This window comes from Carlito syrichta, unplaced genomic scaffold (genome assembly GCF_000164805.1).
Source record: "Carlito syrichta isolate Samal-C Ts95f unplaced genomic scaffold, Tarsius_syrichta-2.0.1 Scaffold246956, whole genome shotgun sequence".
Lineage (NCBI taxonomy): Eukaryota > Metazoa > Chordata > Mammalia > Primates > Tarsiidae > Carlito > Carlito syrichta.
Genome location: NW_007191052.1, coordinates 191,357 through 213,987, shown reverse-complemented (window position 1 = coordinate 213,987; position 22,631 = coordinate 191,357). Strand labels below are relative to the sequence as shown.

The 22,631-nt window shown below is 36.5% G+C and overlaps 1 protein-coding gene across 2 annotated transcripts in view; it reads left to right on the top strand.

Annotated features, from left to right (window-relative positions):
• GUCY1A3 (guanylate cyclase 1 soluble subunit alpha) overlaps nucleotides 1-22,631 on the top strand; it is a 65,888-nt gene that overhangs the window by 19,963 nt on the left and 23,294 nt on the right. For both annotated transcript variants that reach the window (XM_008051950.2, XM_008051951.1), the window contains exons 2-3: nucleotides 11,872-12,238; nucleotides 19,309-19,370. In XM_008051950.2, the coding sequence (XP_008050141.1) occupies nucleotides 11,984-12,238; nucleotides 19,309-19,370 (317 nt within the window). In that variant the 5' untranslated portion in view covers nucleotides 11,872-11,983. The remainder of the gene's footprint in view (nucleotides 1-11,871; nucleotides 12,239-19,308; nucleotides 19,371-22,631) is intronic.

Here is a 22,631-nt window from a genome sequence, read left to right as displayed (position 1 = left end):
AAGGATCTGTGTTCCAGTGTCAGCAGAAAAAGATCACTTTCTGTCTTATGAATCAGGAAGAGCTTTGCTGTTGATCCGAAAATTTGAAAAAGCTCCTGGCTGGCTTTTAGCTTCTAACTACTGTTTAGCTTGTGCCCAAGTTACCTCTAGAGAAACATCTTCCTCTGGGTTTCCAGAACGCTAATCTAACTCTTTTCCTCACTTTTATTAGCCATTTCACTAGGGCTGTAAAATAACTTTTCTCTGAGAAACATACTTTGCTAGAATTTCTTCCTCTGCTTTGCTGAAAAGATATGTGGCAGGGACACCCACAACCTTTCTAGTTGTCTTCTAATTCTCTGATTCCTAAAATCAGAGAAATTCAAAGAAAAGTTTTGCAAAGAGAGTCTCCATAGAGTTCACTGGGACCCTGACAGGATCTCTGATGTTTGCATTTTGGGAATATCTAAGCTTCATTCCCTTAATTGTTCATTCAGTGGTCTGAACTTCCATTTTCTTCTGTATCCTAAATCAGCACATAAAATTGAGTTTTCGTTTTCCCAGTTTATAATTATTGGTAGGGGAACTTGAGTAATAATAACCATGATATATCAAAATTTACTTGTTTTTTGAGGCTTATCCAGAGCATAGGCTCTGTAATTAGATAGGACTGGATATTTCCTGTTTCCACTACTTGCTAAGCTATGACCAAGGACAAGTTACAAAATTTATGTTTCAGAATCTTCTTGTGTAAAACACATTAAAACACACCAACACATACACAAGGACACACACACCCCCTTCCCTATAAGATTGTTTTGAAGATTAAATGAGCTATTGTACACACACCCTTTCTCATGAGATTGTTGTAAAGATTAAATGAGATAATGCACATGATGTCCTGAGCAGCCCTTTAAAGCAAAGGTTGATCAACTGATGCTATAAAGGACAAGACAGTAGATGTTTAAGGCTTTGCTGGCCATATGGTCTCTAGCGGTTACTCAACTGCACTGTTGTAGCACAAACATGGCAGCCATAGACAATATACAAATGAATAAGTGTGACTGTGTTCCAATAACACTTTGTGAACATAGACAGTCAAATGTCATATAATGTTCACGTATCATGAAATGTTGTACTTTGATTTTTTACTCACCATTTAATAATGTAAAGACAGTTTTTAGCTCATGAGCTGGATAAAAATAAGCAATGAGCTGGATATTGATGGCCATAGTGAGCCATCTCCTGCTTTAAATGTTCCTGCATGTCTAATGTTCTCCTCAGTGGTGGTTCAGTTTTGTCTGACCTCCCCATTTTGCTTCAGCCTCGGCATTTTCCCCATTGTCTGAGCCGCCACCATTTATGCATTTGTTCTGTTCTCTTTGCTTGTCTCTCTTTGCCATTCTTTCTGTGGCTGGGACTACACTTCTTGATTAATGTGTTCTTGATTAGGTTGAACAACAGTGCATGGAGTTTTCATGTTTATCTTACTTGTAGTCCTTTCACTCAAAGAACTTGGGAAAATTCTAAAAGCTGGATTAAGAGAACTGTAAGAATCACTTGTGTCTCTTAGTCTAGAATCCTCCTTCCAAATCTAAGTTACACCTCAGACAATTTAACTTTCCTCTACCACTGGTTTAAATTCTGTGCTCATAGTGTTACTCCTTCCCTCCCATCAAAAATAAGATGACCTTGGCCAGGCGCGCTGCCTCAAGCCTGTAATTCCAGCACTTTGGGAGGCTGGGGCAAGAGGATTGCCTGAGCTCAGGGGTTCGAGACCAGCCTGGGGAAATTGGTGAGAATTTGTCCTTACAATATATGAAAAAAATTAACGGGGCGTGGCAGTGCGCACCTGTAGTTCTAGCTACTTGGAAGGCTTAGGCAGAAGGATCACCTGAGCCCAGCAGGTCGACACTGGGGTGGCCATGAGCATGGCACTGCACTCCAGCCTGGGCAACAGAGTGAGACTCTGACTCAAAAAAAAAAAAAAACAGAATAAGAATAAGATGATCTTGATATCTCCCTATTGCTCAAAATGTTAATTCAAGTGCTCTTCAGGTGTGACTGTCAATCCCAGTATCCACTTCACTTTTGTCAGGAACCCATGTGCCTCCTATTTAAATTGGACTCTGAGTGAAATACCTTGATTCCATAAATATTAGAAAATGAACATGCCGCTTAGTGTCTCACCTCTCTCTGCCCACCATCTAAACATTTCTGAAAAATTAATAAACACTGAGAAAATAGGTAGAAAAAAGAGTCAGCACTGAATCAACATTGAGAGTATTTAGCTTATAAAAGCAATGCATAGAGGCAAGATTTTTTATATAACAAATACTAATCATTTATCAATCTAGTGTTGTAGGAAGAGAAAATCAGATACCATAGAATTTCTATTTAAGTGTGATTGCTATAAGGGTTCTTTTTAAATTTCCATATTGAGCATAATGTGGATTTATAGAAAATATTATGAGAGGGGACCACAAAAACATCTGAATTTATTTATTAAAAATTGTATATTTATTCTTACATGTTTAAACTTCAGTTACCTTAAAAGTATTGTCCATTTGATGCAATACACATATTGATATGCTTTTTTCACCGCTCAAGACAGTTTTTGAACTTGTCAATTTTGATGCCTTTTAGTTTTTCTGCCATTTTTTTGTTTCACCTCTTCTACATCAGCAAAACGTCTCATTTTGAGGACTTTTAAAACCAGGGAAACAAAAAAGTCACCTGGGGTGAAGAATCATGCTGTTTTAGTGAAAAACTTCTGAACACTCAGCACAGTGTGGGCAGGTGTGCTCATAAGTCACTCATGATGAAGTGGGCAAGTGCATTAAAGGAATCTCCAAAAAAAAAAAAAATCACTGCAGCTGAACGAAACCTCTCACAATGCTAGCTAGTACACTGGTACCAATGGGTTCCTAGAACACTTACATAGCAGGGAAAGCCTGTACTACAAGGGGTTCACCCCACAAAAATAATAATTTTGGGGGTTCCCCCCTCATATGTACTGCAATGGCTTATGGCTTGCTTGATTTATATAACTGTGTATTTAACACTTGACTTAATGAATAGAAAAAGAGGTTTAAAATTCAGCATAGTACCCCAATTTTTACATTCTAATGTTTTATTAAAGGATTTTTACATCTTATTATTTAATAGACTTAGTAAAGATGAAACCAAAATAGAATCTTCCTACTCTGTTCTGTGCTATGAACTCTGTTATTTTGTAATTCAATAAAAGGAACCCTAACAATTGACTTAGATACAACTTTCTTGGCATTCATGATATTCATTAACGTTCAAGTGAAGACTGTTTTCTGTATTTATAAGATATTGAGCATGTGATATCAGAGTTCCTTTAAACAAGCCTTGATATGTAAAACAAATAAAAAATTTTTAAAAAATATTTCACAGTTGTAAAACATTCCCGGATCTTTCTGAGAAGATAGAATAAAACTAGCAATCATTTTTGGCAGCTACTGTCTGCATAATTCTCTTATACTGTGTAATGAGAACTTACATTTTCTTGTATGTACCCAATGCGCTTATTGTAAGGGCTGCCCTAAAGTCATTGTGCAGACAGTGATCATTTCCTCCCTGTTGTAAGAATTTGCCTAAAGGTCTGGTAGAAGAAGCATCACATCTTTTGTACGAAGATGACTTAAGACTTAATACTAGCCGGGCTCAGTGGCTCAGCCTGTAATCCCGCGGTTTGGGAGGCTGAGGTGAGTGGATTGCCTGAGCCCGCGGGTTCGAGACTCGCCTGGGCAACTTGGTGAGACCTCATCTCTACAATAAATCAAAAAATTAGCCGGGCGTGGTAGCGCGCGCCTGTAGTTCCAGCTACTTGGAAGGCTGAGGCGGAAGGATCGCCAGAGCCCAGCAGGTCGAGGCTGCGGTGGCCAGGAGCGGCCACTGAACTCCAATCTGGGTGACAGGGTGAGACTCCAACTCAAAAAAAAAAAAAAAAGACTTAATACTAGGCTGGTAGACAGAATTTGTTTATTTTTTATTAAGCTGTGGACCTATGAGTGACAGACAAGACCAGACACTACATATATTATCTCTAATCCTTAATTCAAACCTCTTTCATCATGACTTCACCATTTTACAGAGGAGAAAAGAAAAGCTCATCAAGTTAAAAAAAAAAAACTTGTTCAATGTTATACAATTACTAAGCAGTAATTTCAAAACATGCATTTATTAGATACTGGGTTTCAGTGCTTTTCTAAGTGCTTCATATTTATTGCTTTGTTTAATGTCTCAATACATATATGAGGTAGTTGCTATTAGTATCCTGATTTTTCATATAGAGAAAATTGAGGTAAAGTTTAGTTAAGAATTTGAGTAGTGTCACAGAGCTAGTATGTGGTAGAGGCAAGAAGCAAATGCATAACTTATAAACTAAACTCTTAACTATTACACTATCTCCACTGCCTCAGGGCACAACTAGACATTTTTGTGAACCTATCCTTCTAAATCATTGAAGTCGCTCCAATGCTAATCATCTCCATGAGATGCAAATTCACACACACACACATCTATTTATCTCAGACACTTAGAAAACTCACCATTATATGTGTACATGTAAATGTAAGTGTGTGTGTGTGTGTGTGTATGTGTGTGTGTATACGTATGACATCAAGAAAGTAGAGGATGTACTTCCAAGCTTCTTGCCAGACAAAAATGTAAAAGAAGAGAAAATGGAGAAGTTATGATGTCTAGAAACTATCAATTTTGTTATGTAACTTAAATGAAATCTATCCATCAACCCAAGTATTCAATAATCAAGGATTTGCTTTCATTTTAAAAAGTTTCATCATGCTATGTTACCTGAATCATAATCAAATCTATGGAGTGTTAGAGAATGTTATCTTGAGTGTTTCTTCCAGGTGGTTATATTAGCTTTTCGCCTTACTCACAAATCTAAATTAAATACTAATGAGAGTAGAGGCATTTCTGATAAAACGCCATATATATGCTCCTGGAAAATCTTATGTACTTCAAACTGTGCTCTAAAAACAAAAAGACTTATGGGAAGAAAGTGCCTTGGAGTGAAACCGCTCAAACTAATGAGCATTGACAAAACCCATGATAATCCTAAAAAATATGCAAGCTTAGTTAAAAGATTGAATTTTAATGAGTACTGTATTACTGTAGTTATAAGCCTTGACTTAAGGGGAAAAACTGATGGAAAGGGGTTATAAGAAAGTCTTGACCCTGCTTAGTTATAGAGACAAGGGAAAAAAAACAGAAGAAAATTGTGCAATAAGTACTTCCAGGACAGAGTGTAAGTTCAGACTGGGCTAAAAGGAAGAAGCTGGGGTGAGGGGGATGCAGTGTGACTGTCTCTTTATCATGACCTTATCTTCCTATTGATAGGTGTGTCTAAGCCCATTCACTTGACAGAACTTCCCAGTACTTTTTTGGCAATAGATAAAAACAAAATGGATCTTTGCAGGGAAAAAGGAAATTACAATTCTCCCTTAATTCACTTTGTAATAATTAGTAAATTTCTGTAAGTATATTTTTAAATGACTAAACCTCCGCAAGGAACCATTTTAGCAATGTAACTATGTAAATCATAGAAAAAGCGGCAAGAAAATGTTTTATATATTTCAGGAAAAAGTTATTGAAATGTTTATCTGATTTTCCCGTGACTTGTATGATCCAACTTAAATGATAATGATATATAATTTGAGGAGATTTAACTGCATGTATTCAAATTTCAGTGATTATTACACTGAAGAATTTTTAAAATTTATAATCCCAAAGGTTTAGCTCTTTAATTTGGTATAAAACATTTTATAAGCATTTTGACACAAAAACTGAGAAACATAAAACGCTAAGTCAAAGAATTAAAATCTCCCTAACTAGAGTATACTGAATTTTGCTATTACCTCAAAGATGTCACAGAAGTGCCCTTAAATTTAATTTTAAAAGACTGTGGATCATACTCACTTTGCTTTTAGTAAAAAAAATAATATAGCACATTAAACATAATTTGTGTCCAATATTGTGGCTTTATCAAGACAGTTGTCATCTGGCATAACAGGGAGAAAGATCTGGTATATTTGATTGTTGGTAGTGAGTTTGCCATTGGCTTTATAATTGACCTCTTTTGGTTGGGAGAATTATCGTTATGGGCTCTTAAGTTACAAAAATTTAGGGTAAGCACCCTCCCTTCTTATTAAAAATATCTTGAGACAGCTTACACTTGCATGTGGATGCAATCTATTAGGAAGGTAAATGTTCTGCTCACTAATGTAATTGGAATCAGCTTTTCCATGTCTGGGCTTTTGAACAAGAAGGAGAAATTGCTTTCCGAGATGAGATTTTAACAGGAGAATTGAAGTACCCCAACTTTCACAAGGTGTTATATAACATTGAAAATCCAAGCTCTGGGCTTGGTTATGATTGAATAGCCAGAGTCATGGGAAATATATTATGGACTATTTTGATTGCTCTCCAAGGTCCCTAGAGTTCTTTCTTGGCTGTGGTATTGAGAAGTAAAGTCAGAGGAATGTGTCCTCCCTACCCTTTAGCCCTGATATCCAGTCAGTGGACTTCCTCTCAGAAATACTTCTGCAACTGGTCTACTTTTTCATTCCCAGGGTCACCGCTTTTGCCCAACCCAGATCTGCCCTCTATCCTATTCTGACCCTTTTTTTATGCTTCATCCCAAACAATGTTTTAGAAACACAGTCTAATTTATTCACTGTCTTGCTTCTTAGTCATTTAGTTGATTGCCCTTAAAATCAAGTATTATCTTGTTTAACAAGGTTTATAGACCCTGTAAAATTCTGACCTCTGCCTATTTTCTTTCTCATCACCATCATCTTCCTCTTCCTGACCCCAAGTACTAGCTACACTGGAATTGTTCTGGTTCCTAGAACATGACGAGCTCTGATTTGGCTTCCAAATGTCCAGTTCTTTGTAGAACTCTCTTAACCTGACTCAGCTATCTCTCATGGGACTAGGTTTGGGTCCCTGATTTGCACTTCTAGAACACTACGAACCTCTCCTTTTTAAACACATGCCATACTTAAAACTGACGTGTCAGAAATAGTTTACCTTCTAGATTGTAAGCTCTGTAAGACCAGGAACTTGTATATCACTCTGCCCTGTGTCTAGAATAATGCCTGGCAGAGAGCAGGGCATTCATAACTATTTGTTAAGTAGATTGAAAACTGAACAAGTGAATGAATGAATGAAGTAGAAACCAATCCAGGAATATCGCATAATCTATAGGGATTGAGTTTATGGAAGAGAAAATGCAAATGAATGGAGAATTTAAGTATTAAAAGCCAATACATTTATTGAGCTTTGACTTTTGGACATCATTGAATTGAACGAGGAAGTTTCAGTACCATACTTTAGGCAAAAGACAGATAGTTGCAGATTTAGGAACAAAATGATATAAGGAAATGAACCTGGCCCATAAGGTCTGACCTTTGAAGAAGTGTGACAAAACAGAGCTAATGGTAGTGCTGGGGAGGAATGATGGGATGAAGGAATCTGAGATTTGTTTGCCTTTTTTAAACTCTATTGGAGAGATTTGAACATGCTCACCAGTTTTTCTACTACTTAGTTCTGCTCTCCCAGTATATCATAGGGAAAGCTGTCTAAACTTTTCCTACTGCAAAGTGAAGAGAAAAACATTTTTAAAGACGGATGCATGGGATTTTATTTAGTAGTTTGTTTTAATTTTGAGGAAGGAAAACTTTCTAGGTTTTCAGTCTACCTGAAAATTTGGCTATTTTCCTTAGTTTATGGAAATATTTGTTACCATATTTACTGAAGTATGCAGAATGTATCCTTACCAAAACATTTTTTTAAATGCTCCTCTTTCAGGCTACTCTTAAAAAGCTGGACTTTCAAATTTGATCTTAAAGCTTCACTATATCTTTAATCATATATATTGGCATGTCAAGGTCCTAGGTCTGATAGTAGACGCCAGATATAGATATTTGCTTTTACTATGCAGACGTAATTCTTAGGCTTGTCTCTTTCCACCATTTCTAACTTTGAGACCTACTTTTTAAGATCTGCTATTGTACAAGAGGCTTTCTGTGTCTGAGAATGCCCAAGAGGTGTTTTCCTCAGGTCTACATGACCTTGTCACATGAAGTAAACAAGGTGTTTATGCTTAATTAAATCATAGAGTTTAAATGATGGAGAGTTTCCTTCCCTGAACAATAATCTGTCCTGGTTATTAATACAAGGCCAGTAGCTGGTCCATTATTCTCGCCACAGCTAAGTTAATCACTCACCAGTTAAATGGAGAGAGTATTGAATGTATTTGGAGTCTGTTTAATCATCAACTTTTGGAATGACAAGGGCCTCTTCAAGTTTCTGAGAATATATTACCCCACTGCTTGCCAAGGCCTGTCACCAAATTTATTATTTTAATTTATTCGTTTTTCCCTCACCATATTACTACCATTCCTACAACCAGATATGTACTGAATTCATCCACTGACCAAACCATTTCTGAAGTTACTGCTAGCATTACCCATAACTATCATTACTAGTTTAGTTGAAGAACATATTTTGTATTCCTGGCAGGCAAAAGCAAGACAAACATAGGTTTCCAGGGCATCAGCATTGTGTGCATCTGCTTTGTGATGTAATTTTATTAGTTGAACAGATGAAGAATGCTAATTAGTTTGTTTATACATATGTGATTTAATGAGACTAAACACTTAACTGATCTTGAAGTAAGCACAACTTGTTTCCTGTTACTGTTTTTACTTTAATAAAAAAACAGTGTTAGGCACATTTTCTGGAAATTATAGTGCTATGCAATACAGGAGAAGAATTTCAAGGAAGGTTGCCTGGTCTGTTGTATTCAACTTCAGCCAGATTGAATAGGAAGAGGAGAGTTAAAACACTGGGTTTGTGCATCAGAGTTGAAATCTAGTATGAATGAGAACATCAAGTTTAATGGAAGAATTTATCATAAACTATATTATGTCAGACTTCTAATTCCAAGACTAAAATTCTAATATGTATCTGAATAACTTATTTTTGGAAGCAGTATGTCTTCATCAGATCCAACTAATAATCTTTTATTTTTTAATTGCTTTTCTTTTTGAGGAGAGACTACACTCTTCTGCTAGTTATTGTAGTTATATTTTGTTTTTTATTTATTTTTATTTTTATTTTTATTTTTTTTGAGTTAGAGTCTCACTCAGTCGCCCAGGCTGGAGGGCAGTGCCTGCTCCCGGCCACTGCAGCCTCGACCTGCTGGGCTCTGGCAATCCTTCCGCCTCAGCCTTCCAAGTAGCTGGAACTACAGGCGTGCACTACCACGCTCGGCTAATTTTTGATTTATTGTAGCAATGAGGTCTCGCCAAGTTGCCCAGGTGGGTCTCGAATCCACGGGCTCAGGCAATTCATTCACCTCAGCCTCCCAAAGGCACGGGATTATAGGCTGAGCCACCGAACCCGGCTTGTATTTTGATGAAAATAGTGGCATTCAGCTTGTACAGCTCTTCTTCCTAAAAATTAATGTGGAATAGAATTTTTTAAATAAATATTTACTACTATTTACTATACTTTCTTTGATTACTTTCACATTGTATAAAAACTAGATCCACATAGCATGCTATTTTTGTAGAGGATAGAAAAGATGAAAAAATAACTCTGCCTCCATTGTCAAAATAATATTTGAGTTAAAATGCTTTAGTTAATTTATTCAGCTTTTGACAACCAGGGTCAGCAAACTACAGCTACATTCACAGTCTGTTTTTCTAATAAGGTTGTATTGGAACACATCTATGCTGTTTGTTTTCATGTTACCTGTGACTGTTCTCACACTGCAATGGAGGGTTGAGAAGTTGCAGTAGAGACCATGTAAACCATAAAGCTGATGGTATCTTTTCTCAGGCGCTTTATAGAAGAGGTTTAGTACTGATCACTGATTCAACCATAAATCATCACAGACATTTGTAAACAATAATAGGATTATGTTGAGACACAGTGAAGATAGAGAAACCAATATTTGTTACATTAATTCCTAAAACAAACATGGGTGAAATCCTTGAATTTGTAGATCTTTTATAATCCAAGTAACCATTCCTATCACCATATTACCTTTGGACCACTTCAGTAGATTATTGAGATAGACAGCTCCCATTCTCTTCTGGCAGAATGTTTTCTGATCATGAATATGTAGGATTTTCCTTTTGCCTTCTTGAAGATTCATAAATTAAATATGCTCACAGATTTTGGAAATAACTTTAGGTAACAGAGATATTGGCAGTTTCTTCTAGCCTGTCAGCATTCATAATCTTCACCTATACCTAATATCTCCTGACGCCTCAAAAGGTGTCAGATGTTTTCTTATTTGTGTCAGTCCAGAAAATGAATTGTCCATTGTTCTAAACTTATTAGATTACTTGCCTGTGACAATTTATAGAATGTTGCCTATACATACCAAGAAAATATTAAGGGCATTGAGGAGCATGAAAAATTAAAAAATAGTAATTGAACTACAGTTCTAATGATTAAAATGTAAGGAAGTATCTTGGATAATTCAGATAATTGCAACCATGAGAAGAAAAATGATGTTCTTGACTGAATTTGAATATAAACTCGTAAGCCTTATTTTCAAGATAAACTAATCTTAGTTTATAAACTAAGCTTGCTTATGTAGAAACTGGTTTAGCTTGGAGAAAAAGAAAAAGAAAAAGAAAAAACCATTGTTTCCAGAGTAAGAAGGATCTATATTTGAATGCTAGCTCTGTCATTATTTAGCATTTCAAGTGAAAGTGACCTAAACTTTTGAGCCTCTGGCCCAATGGGGATAATAAAACCTGTGTCATATGATTGCTATGAGGGTTCATTGTAAATATAGAATTCCCAGCACCAAGTCAGGCACTTGGTAGGGGATTATTAAATATAATTTGTTTCCCAATTTTTTTCCTTTGATGCTTTTTATTTTCCAAGAGTAGGAAACAGCTGGTGGACTCAGTTCATCAAGATCATTAGTATTGTTGATGAGCTGAATTCATAACTAGATAGTTCTAGTGATAAATACAGTAGCTAATGATAAATGAGTTGTGGGAGAATTTGGAGCTACAACATTAATAAAAATAAAAAACAAGGGAAAATATGTTGGAATGATAGTGCATATAATTTGAGTGGGAAGAGAGGCATACTTGATTTACTCGAGTGTTATCTGTATTTGGATCCTAAGACCCCTGAAAACCCCATGGTATATTCTTAGGGATCAAGAGTTCTTTAAACATTTTTTGTTCATTTTGATGCTAATACTTTAAAATTATTATTTACAGAAATAAAAATATTCTCTTACAATAATCATTTTCATTGAACTTTTTTTCAGCTAAAATTCAGTATTTTAAATCTGAACTCATTACTTGGGTACCATTATATATATTATTTTCCTTTATATATTTTTGGAAGCCATTGGTTTTGCTATTCTGATTTTGTCATAAACGTCAGCATTATGAGAATGTAGTAATACTAAAATTAATAAAACATAGATTTGGACTTAGTCTCTCTCATAAAACCATGGTGTTCCACTCTTGTGGAATCAAACTTGACCAAATGGGTTATAAAAAAATCAGTAGTTCCTGCTAAATACATTTTGGGAAAATATATTTTATTCTGAAAGTATTAAAATATTAAAAGCAAGTATTTTACTAGTATATTGAATGCATATGGATTAAATATAGGTCTTTACAACATGTTCTGCTCATTTCATAATTGGCATTTCCAGTAGAATTTTTTTTTCTTGAAAATGACAAGAGATGACATGAGACTGTATAGTCTAGGCTTTTCCACACTTGTGTTTTTCTGTTTTCCTCAGTGTATAAACTCATTCCTCTTTCTGTTCTGACTTTTTGCTGCCCATAGATATCCTGGATACCAGTGTCCTTGAATTGATAGTGTCTTCTGTTTGTTGGTTCCACATAAGAACAACAGCTCATCAGGACACAATCAGAGCAGGGTGAGAGACATCAACACCATGTTCTGTACAAAGCTCAAGGACCTCAAGATCACAGGGGAGTGTCCTTTCTCCTTACTGGCACCAGGTCAGGTCCCCAAAGAATGTACAGAGGAGGTAGCAGGAAGCTCAGAGAGCTGCAAAGCAGCTCTACCCATCTGTCAGGACATCCCTGAGAAAAATGTACAAGAAAGTCTTCCTCAAAGAAAGACCAGTCGGAGCCGAGTCTATCTTCACACCTTGGCAGAGAGCATTTGCAAACTGATTTTCCCAGAGGTAAGTGCTTGCCCCTAAGAGATTTGAATATTTTGAAATTGTAAAAGAATGTTTTTCTAAGGATAATTTAAACATTTGCTTTCTCACACTCAAGGCTATAATAAATGTAGAATATTTCCTTGAAACATATAAAAACCTTCTTTTAAAGCAATCATGCCCTTAAATTGTGTCTAATCTTAAAATGTTTAATGACTTGAATTCTTTTCAAAAGGATCCTTCACTCTGACAAATTTTATGACTTTGAGCAATTGGCTTAACCCCTTTTAGCCTCAGCTTCCTTAGTTATGCAATGGAAATAATAATAGTACCTACTTTCTAGAGTTTTAATGAGTCTTAAGTGAAGCTATCCATAGCTCTTGTCATACCATATGTTATCAGGAGTTGTTAGCTGTTATTTTTAAATTAAATTCTTCAAAGAATAACTTATTTTCTGCTGGAATTTTCTCTCTTAATTCCAAAGAGCATAATATATCTCCTACAAGTGTTCAGTGTAAAAATCTCCCCTGGCTGCTGGCTCTGATTCTCAAGTCTCTGTGCAAGCTGGTCTTGACTTACTCACTTAGATTGGTCAGCATGAACCTGTGATTGCCCATACTTAAGTGTTGTTAGCTCGACTGTTTCTTCATATAGGTTTGTGAGCCACGTATGTGTCATTATGGATCTGGAACACCTTCTATCAATTCACCTTTAAAAAATTCTGTCAACAAAGTATATACCTAAATAAGTCATATATCTTAGGAGGAGAGGGGACATGTAGCGAATTCCTCTCCCTCTTCAGGACTAAAGAGAAGAGCAGTTGAAAGTCCTCATCATGTCTTCCTCCCTCTGTCAGTTTTTGCAGTTTTATATAAATCTATTCAATCTATGAATTTGGTTGAACATTTATTTAATCAGACATCCACTATCATAATATGTTAATAATTTTTAATTGACTCAACACCAATCTACTGTGTGAAAAGAACTGAAGAACCACAGACTCCCTGACTTTCAGAACTGAAAAGAATTTTAGAGAAAATCTTGTTTCACTCCCAGGAAGTGCTAGGGAGGTAAAAGATTTGACTGAAGTCACATTTGACTGAAGACACACAGCTTTTAATGTACAAGAAATAATGTACTGGGTTATTACTGCTGTAAACAATCCAGGCTGGAATGACAGAGAAAGAAGAGAGTTGAATTGTTTTCTGGTTTACTTGTTGCTGTCCCAAATATCCCACAGGCTTTCTTCATTTTTTCATTCCTATCTTTTTTTGATCCTCTGACTGAATAATTTCAAATAACCTGTCTTTGAGTTTGCTGATTCTTCTGCTCAAGCAAGTCTGTTGAATTTTTCAGTTCAGTTATTCTTCTCTTCCAGAATTTTTGTTTGATTCTTTTTTGTGCTTATCTCTTTGTTGATATTCTCATTTTGTTTGTTCTCCTGATTTTATTTTGTTGGCTATCTGTGTTCTCTTAGAGATCACTGGGTTTCTATATTTTGAATTTTTTTCAGGCAATTCATTGTTATTCATTTTTTTTTTTAGGATTAGATACTGGATATTTATTTTTTTGTTCTTGTTATTGTCATTGTGTCATACTTTCCTGATTAAATTGCTAAAACAAGTAAAGTACTTGTTAAATATGTAGGGATATTTATTTTGTTGTTGTTCTTGTTGTTACTGTGTCATATTTCCCTGATTTTTCCCGTTCCTTACAGCTTTGCACTGGTAGCTGCACATTTGAATAAGCAGCCACCTCTCGGTCTTTACAGACTTACTCTGACAGGAAAAGACTTTCAAGAGTTGGCTCAGCTAGAGAATCTGAGAGACTTTCAAACTCTTTCTGTCAGGGGAGAAGTTTCAGGGCTGTTTGCCTTCTCTCAATCTTGACAGGTAATACAGGGTTTTGTGAGCCATCCTTCCTTTTTCCTTAGTAAGGTATTCTGAAAGACTAGGATGCAATACCAACTTTAAATTATGTATACATTTTTACTTTAGAATAGTCTACTTTGTTCATGAGCTTATAAGAATAATCAAAATTTGACTACAGTGTCATGTAGCAGAGAAGGCAAGGTTATAGGAGATGGAAGAGGTATGTTGGGCATTAGTGACTAGAACCCATCTTCAACTGAAGCCTTTTGTCTTAAGACAGTAAATGTTCCAAGGTTGGATACATTTGAATTGTGTAGTCATCTATCTAGATTACTTCACCAAATGTCAACATCTACTTATCTTTCATAGATACCTGCTGTTGTTTCTTTCTGATCCTTTGTTAAGGTTTATTCTTTGTTTACAGAGTTAATATTTAGACTACTATTTAGTTTCAGTTTTATCAATAATCCAATGGGAGGACTCAAATAGCATTTGACATCATGGTTTTTGTTTTAGATCATCAGATTTAGTGTGCCAATTATGTTTTTGATAGGGAGGAGGCAAGTATTAAAATTTATTATCCTAGCAAATTTAACATGTGAGATGTAATTCCAGAGCAGTGGAATATTAGAGCTTAAAAAGGTCTTTATCATCTAAGGTAAACCTTTCATTTCTATTTAAAGAAATCAAGAAACATACATTTAGGTCACTTACTTAAAGTAGAAAAGAATTGGAGAAATGGAAAACTTTCTGCATTGTAGTCATAAGTTGCTTTTTCTACTCTAATATTGTTTGAGTAATATTGTTACTCAAACATAATCCGTTGCTCTTTCTACTGTAATATTGTTTGCTCTTTTTCATGGATATTCCTCCCCAATAATTGTGTAAGTTCCTCAAACACAGTGTCTTTAAGGAGCTCTTAGTAATATATTAGCCACAGTTGTAGTCAATTAGAAGTCACTTTCTGAATTGAATCAATTGAATTGAATATGCTTACATAAATGGTATTACCCCAAATCAAATACCTAGTGAGAGTCAGAGGATCTGAAGAGAATCATGAGGTCTGCAGATGTGTGATATTGGGTTGCAGGAAGAAGAAAATAAACAGCTTCACAATTTAGCTTATGAATGAAAATATTCTTGGTCTAGAAAAACATTGAAAAGTTAAACAATGGAAAGGTGACTTATCCATCAACCATACCAATGAAAATCCCTCTATCAAAATTCAGAGTGTTCCTAGTAATATTGCAATGATAACAGTTATTCCTGAAGTATTCATATATTATATATTCATGACAAAAGTGCTTTACTTGTTTTAACAATTTAATACATACCTATTCTTTATCAAGCCAAAAGATAACTGTTCAGTCAAGGTAAACAAACTTGAGAGCAATAACAAATATTTACTTTGAGGAAAATATTTATAGGTGCCCTCTCTGTGAATCAGAAATTCCATGATCCACAATACTTAAGGATCCAAGGATTAGAGATATAAGAAAACCTTCTTCCAAAATTCAAAATGGAGGCTTTCCCAAATATAAAGGAGTTTTAGTGCTGGTCAACCAAAAGATCTACAGAAGACTACTACATAATGTTTACATATACTGAATTTTAAGAAATGAGTTTGGAAGGTAATACTGGATTTAGTTCTGAAATTCCAAACTAAAAATTAATATGTAGAATTCCTGGGTTATGGAGCAGTCCTGCAGTGGTTGATTGATTGACTTTATCTTATGAGGCCCTGAGGCTAGCTGTGTGTGACAGGACCCACTTAAAGTTGAGTCCTGCCTATGAATTGATTGTAGACTTGCATCATCTCAGGATCTGAGCCCATAGTGTATCACAGGAAGCACAAGGGGCAACACTCCTCCCACCAAAAAAAAAGAAAAAAGAAAAGAAACAGAATTATCTTTGAGAGGGCAGAACCCTTGTAATACGCTCAGAATTTGTTCCTCTGGATCAAACAAAGTTTTTATCTGGAAATTTTGAGAAGGTAGTGTCATGATTTATGGAAGAAACATGCCAAGTTGTGGCAAATAGGTGACTGGCTCTTCCACCATGGACAATACACCTGCCCACACTGAGATGGGTGTTTTGACCAAAAACGGCATGAAGCCTGTGCTTAAGTCACCCTGAGCAACTTTCATTTTTGTTTCCTTATATGAGAAAAGGCCTCAAAGGGAAGGAAGCATTTTGCTGATGTGGAAGAGATGAAACAACAGCAAAAGACTAAAAGGCATAAAAATGAATGAGTTCAAAAACTGAGCAATGGAAAAATCATCTGGATAGGCATATTGCATAAAACAGAGAATGCTTTGAAGGTGAACCAAGTTTAAACATTTAAGAATCAGTACACCATTTTTTAATAAATAGGTTCCTGCTTTTGGGGGAGGTCACCTCTTGTACATCATCAAGGTAGGAAACTCTATGCACTGGCAACCTTTACCAATAAAAGTTTTGCCTAGAAAACTTGTAAGTTTTGTCCCTTGTGGGTTTGTCTTGCACTTCCAACAGTTTTCCAAAGAAGCAATGGTATAAGATGAAGGTAGGATTCCACAAAAGTCTATTAACCCATAATATGACTTAATCATGCTACTAATGTTTCACTAGGTCTTCAGTGCTTCTTTTCTTTAGGAAAATAAGTTCTACTTCAAAATGTATATCTGGAAAGCCAGATTTGCTCCTGCAGTCCTAGCACTGAGAAGGACCATTTCTCCTCCCCTCTGACAATGATAGTATATATATTAGGAGGAAAAGACCAGAAAAATCTATTTCTGATGGGAAGGAAATGAAACAAAGACTCTTGAAAGAGTAAAATCGTATACCTGATTACTTCATCAGAAAGGTCAAGAAGAGAATGATATTTCCTGTAACACTGGAGAGGAAGAAACATTCTGCAGTAGCAGAACTGGTTGGATTTTCTTTCCTCGTGGACCATCAAAAGTTCCTAGTCAGAGCAGCAATTAATATATAACAAATGTAATTCAAATCAGGGTACATTGGAAACAACCTAAATTTGTGCGTAAGCAAGCTAAGAGCATAGCGCCTCTGTACTAGGCTCTGTCACTTGATGGATGCAATTTTAAAAATTAAGCCTTCAAGACCTTGAGTAGCTGACAGGTGGAACATCATTCATTTATTCATTAATTCAATGAACATATATTGAACATCTCCTGCCGGGAGAGACTGTTATAGGTTCTGGACATACAGGAGTAAACAGAACAGACATTCTCTGCTTTCTTAGAGCTTCTATTCTAGTGGAGGAAACCAATAAAAAATTTTAAAAGTTGGGTTGCAAATGCTGTGAAGGCAAATTGAGAGCTCATGTACAAGGTAGCAACCCTCATTTCACAGATGATCCATTTTCCCACACGAATGTATGTTTCAGGAAGAACTCACAGTCACCCACACTTTCATGAAGTTGTGTCCACATTGAATCCACTGTTATTAATAATGCCAGAATGATTTATTAAGCACTCTGACTGGTCTACTTCCTTTACAACCTCGTCACTTTAATGTTACTGTCCTGTTTCCTTGAAGTGCAAGACTGCTAAGAAGTATGCTCATCTTTTCCTTCCTGAAACATGTCTCCTCCCGCCGGGCCTCCTGTCCTTTGTCCTTGTAGAGCCCACCAGGACCTGGGCAGAAACTGCCCTCTGGGTATGCCTCCTGTTAGTCTTTGTCTCATTCTATGGCAGATGTACCCTTCTTCTCTCTGTCTAAATAGCCAGAAAAATTGTTCTGCTTTGTAAATGTAAAATTTCTTTTTTTTTTCAGCTATTGCATTTTCTTTCAATAACTTTTACATTTCCTCTCTAAGCTTTATATATACTTTTAAAACTGAAAATCTTTTTCGTAACTCTTGTTGAAACAGAATCTTGTATTTTGTTTTACTCCACTGCCTCACTTGACTGGTGAAAACTCTACAAGAGCTATAAATAGTTCTTAAGGAAAAAGGAATTTTTCAACTTGGAACATAGCCAAAAAAAAATTATTCCCTGTCCTCTGGGCAAACTATAGAAAGAATCAATGGTTTTATATATACACATAGATACATATGATTTTTATATGGAATATAAAAAATGGACTATATTGCTTATCAATGCCATACTACCCGCTTATCAGTTAAAGACAATCAGCTGTTAAGAGAATTTTTTTTTTTTGAGTCGGAGTCTCACTCTGTCCCCCAGACTGAAGTACAGTGGCACACTCATGACCACCACAACCTCAACCTGCTAGGCTCAGTTGATCCATCTGCCTCAGGCTTCCAAGTAGCTGGAACTACAGGTGCACACCTCCACATGAGACTAATATTTTGATTTATTGTTGAGACGAAGTCTCACCGAGTTGCCCAGGCTGGTCTTGAGCCCCTGGATTCAGGCAATCCTCTCACCTTGGCCTTCCAAAGTGCTGGGATTACAGGCTTGAGCCACCATGCCCAGCAAGAGAAATTAATAGCTAGTCCACAAGAATTAATGAAGTCTAACGGCTTACATACAAATATCTTGCAAAACAGGGAAACTCATGAAATACTCACAAATCATGAAAAGAAGGTAAAACCATAAATACTTGGTGATGATTGCTGGTTCAAAAAAGGAAATCAGTTTAAGTTAAGGTAAACTCAAGACTCATTTCAAATAAATGATCAGCTGACTTTGGGGACAAATTGGATCTGAGAGAGAAAAAGAGGAATAGACTAGAAGATAGGATACATAAATATGAACATATAGTTAAAGGCAAAAAGGCACTGGGGTGACTAGGTGTGGAGTGTGTGAAAGGATCAGGAATTTGCTTGCCTTGGGCCATGCTGAGATGGAACTATTGACAGTCCATCCAAGGGGATTTCCTGACTAAGAGGAAGTGGTGTCCATGGATTCCTATATCACAGGAGACCTGACATTACTGAACTGGAGTCTTAAATTTGGATTCAAACCCAGCTTGAATGTTTTGTGAGTGTCAGTGAGACCACAGCCAAAGGCTAAGCCTGTGGCCCATAACACACATCCTAACTCAAGTTAGCCTGAACTCACTGTTTCTTCTCGAGTTTGAAAAACTCATAGAAAAATCAGTCCCAGTTTCCAAAGTGTAAATTCACAACACTTATTCAAATAATAATGTTTCTGCTTCTTCATAAAAAATCTTCAGGATGAATTCTTTAAAGATATATTTTCAAATAAATTATTACTTAGGACAAGTCTAAAACATTTCCTTTTCAACTTTCAGTTTGAACGGCTGAACCTTGCACTTCAGAGAACATTGGCAAAGCACAAAGTAAAAGAAAGCAGGTAATATGAAACCACTTGAGTTGTGTGTACCTCCTATTACAATAACAAGTAATACTTCTTATAGCCAGCATATAAAGACTGTGTCAACTTTTATTGAATCATTATGTGTGCCAGAATTGAGGACGTGTTTTAGCTGCCACTGGTTTGAAAAATAAGTGCATTTATTTTTCACATTTTACAGATGACTAAACTCAAGTATATGTGAAATGTTTAGGATTTTATAGCTGTTTGGGAAAAAGAGCTAGGGATCAAGCAAGAGTTATCAGAGCCCAAGATTTGAAAAATATTCCCATGCGACTTTTAACTCTCCCATAAGGCTAGTCTTTCATACTGTGGGGTCATTTCTAAAATACTTTACAGCAGGTAAGGCATGGATCCCAAACAATTAGAACAGGTTCTTTGACTGAAGGTTACAGCCAAAGTTTTGAGGTAGTTCCAGTGGGTACCCCAATGCCAATACACACACACACACACACACACACACACACACACACACACACACACACACATACACAAACACACACACACCCCTCTGCATCAGGAGGTAGAAAGATCAAGCAGGTGAGAAGAGGAGGACTTGGGACAGCAGCTGTTTATTAATCCTTAAAAAACTGTTTCAGAATTCTCATAACCAGTTTGGTTGCACTCGTGAATATCAGTTCTGTTTATACTTTCTTTTTTTTTTCTTTCTGAGTTGGAGTCTCACTCTGTTACACAGGCTGGAGGGCAATGGCACACTCCTGGCCACCGCAACCTCGACCTGCTGGGTTCAGGTGATCCTTCCACCTCAGCCTTCCAAGTAGCTGGAATTACAGGAATGTGCCACCAGACCCAGCTAATATTTTGATTTATTGTAGAGATGAGGTCTCGCCAATTTGCCCAGGCTGGTCTTGAACCCCTGGACTCAGGCAATCCTCTCGCCCTGGCCTCCCAAAGTGCTGGGATTATAGGTGTGAGCCACCATGTCTTATATTCTTTGAATTTTTCTTAGTTTTCTGAAGAGGCTTAAATAAAGTTACATATTTTAAAAACTTTGACTTGTATAGTTAATTTTTCAAGCATAATTAGCACATTTATTGCTGGCAGATAATTTAATAGGCCCTGCTTTTTATTTCTTGAAATCTCAAGGATTATTTAACTTGTAAATAATAGAGTGAATACTTGATTTCAAATTTGCAGCATTGAAGTTTTGCAAACCAGTACCATTGTCAGGAATATTTTATAAATTTATTCATCTGTCTCCTACTCATGAGTGGATAATCTGCCTTGTGGATTATCTGTGCTTAATTTTCCTTGCTGACTAACTGGTCCCAGACTGCAGGCAGTAGAATCAAGCCAAGAAGGGGTCATGGGTCCAGAAGGAGAGAGTGTGAATCTATGTGTCTGACAGAAGCTTTGTTTACGCGCGTAATATGGAAAGCATTCCAGAACGCCTCTGACCTTAACTCTCAGTCAGGCTGATAAGATAGCCTCAAGTCATTCCCGCGGTGCTACTGTGTCTGTCTGCTGAAGTCCTTGGCAGCCAGTTTACTCAAAATCTATTCTCAGGGCCTTGTGCTCTGAAATGTTCCTACAGCTTCATGGGGAGATTTAGTTAGGACATGTTCCCAGCAGTGTATCTCTTTTTTAAAAAAAATCTCAAAATGTAAACAAACAACGGTCATTTTATTTGGGAATTTTGAAAAAATCTTTTACCAATTCTCTGATTGCTTGAAGAGAATAAAAAACTGATCGTATTTTTAAATTGTCCTGATAATAACTCTTTTGTTGTTGAAATAAGATTTTTCCTTATAAGACTGCCTGCTGATATGTTAAATGGCTCCTCTCTGCTTTGCTTTTTTTAGTTCTTGGGTATCCTCTTGTTTCTGCTTTTTTTTTTTTTTGAGTTGGAGTCTTACTCTGTCGCCCAAACTGGAATGCAGTGGCCGCTCCCGGCCACCGCAGCCTCTACCTGCTGGGCTCCGGCGATCCTTCTGCCTCAGCTTCCAAGTAGCTGGAACTACAGGCGCGTGCTACCTCGCCTGGCTAATTTTTTGATATATTGTAGAGATGAGGTCTCGCCGAGTTGCCCAGGCGGATCTCGAACCCGCGGGCTCAGGCAATCCACTCACCTCAGTCTCCCAAAGCACGAGATTACAGGCTGAGCCACCGAGCCCAGCTTGTTTCTGCTTTTTTCCTTGACTTTCTGGTTGACAAGTCATTGCCATTTCTATTGCTCTGAGTTTGCCAGCTGTTAAGCACACCTTAACCCCTTTTTTGTGCTGCTTCTTATCTTCTGTGACTTGAGAAGCAGAAAACCAATATATCAAAAAATCAACCACCCTTGAATGAAGGATGAGAACCACCCCTGCCTTCTTCTTTCTACATGAATGAGTTTTAGTACAGTCATTATATCTCTCTGTATTGGTTGCCCAGAAAGCTCTTTCTTAGTAACTTTTTCTGGGATCTTTAGATCCCATCATCACGTGTATGAACTCATAGTTGGTAAGTGCATGTGTTATGTGCATGCATGGCATGCATGTGTTCTTGGTGGTGCATGTGCAGTGCTTACGCCTGCTTGTATTTTTGGAAGCTGAGAGTAGGGAGCATAGTTTGAATTGCATGATGGGCTATTTGTACCAGCTAACCTTTGCTCACATCTCACGTGATGGGTGCTGGGAGCTGGGAAATAGCAGCATTAGCATGAATTCTCTGAGCAGATTTGCTCTCAATATTTAGAAACCAAAAATTGAAATTGCTTAAATAAGTAAAAACAACAACAACAACAACAAAAACAAAAACATCTGAAGATTGATTAATAGAGAGAAATATATAACAAGGGATTTGATGATCTGTAGATAGATCCAAAATGGGTATAATGACCTATAGCGATCCTCAACCAACTCAGGTAAGAAAGTATTTCTATCAATCATTTTAAATAGTTTTATGCAGTGTATCTTTTTGTGATAAAGTAGTGGACTGGGCAATTTACCGTCTCAAAATATTTTCTTTTGAAACTTCTCAACTAGTATCAGGTTGTATTGAAATCTTCTTAAAATTTTAGTTGTGTGTCTGTTTGGAAATTTGGCTTGTCTAATGGCATATTAAACACAAAGAGAACCTTGGGTGTATTTTAATATGCTCTAATTGTTTGGCAAATTTTGTCATAACTGCTCACCACTATCAGAAATCATAAAAAAAATTAGATAAACATGAATCAATAAATTGTTCACCAAATATTAACAGAAAATTTCTATGAATAAAAATGTATGCTATTATATT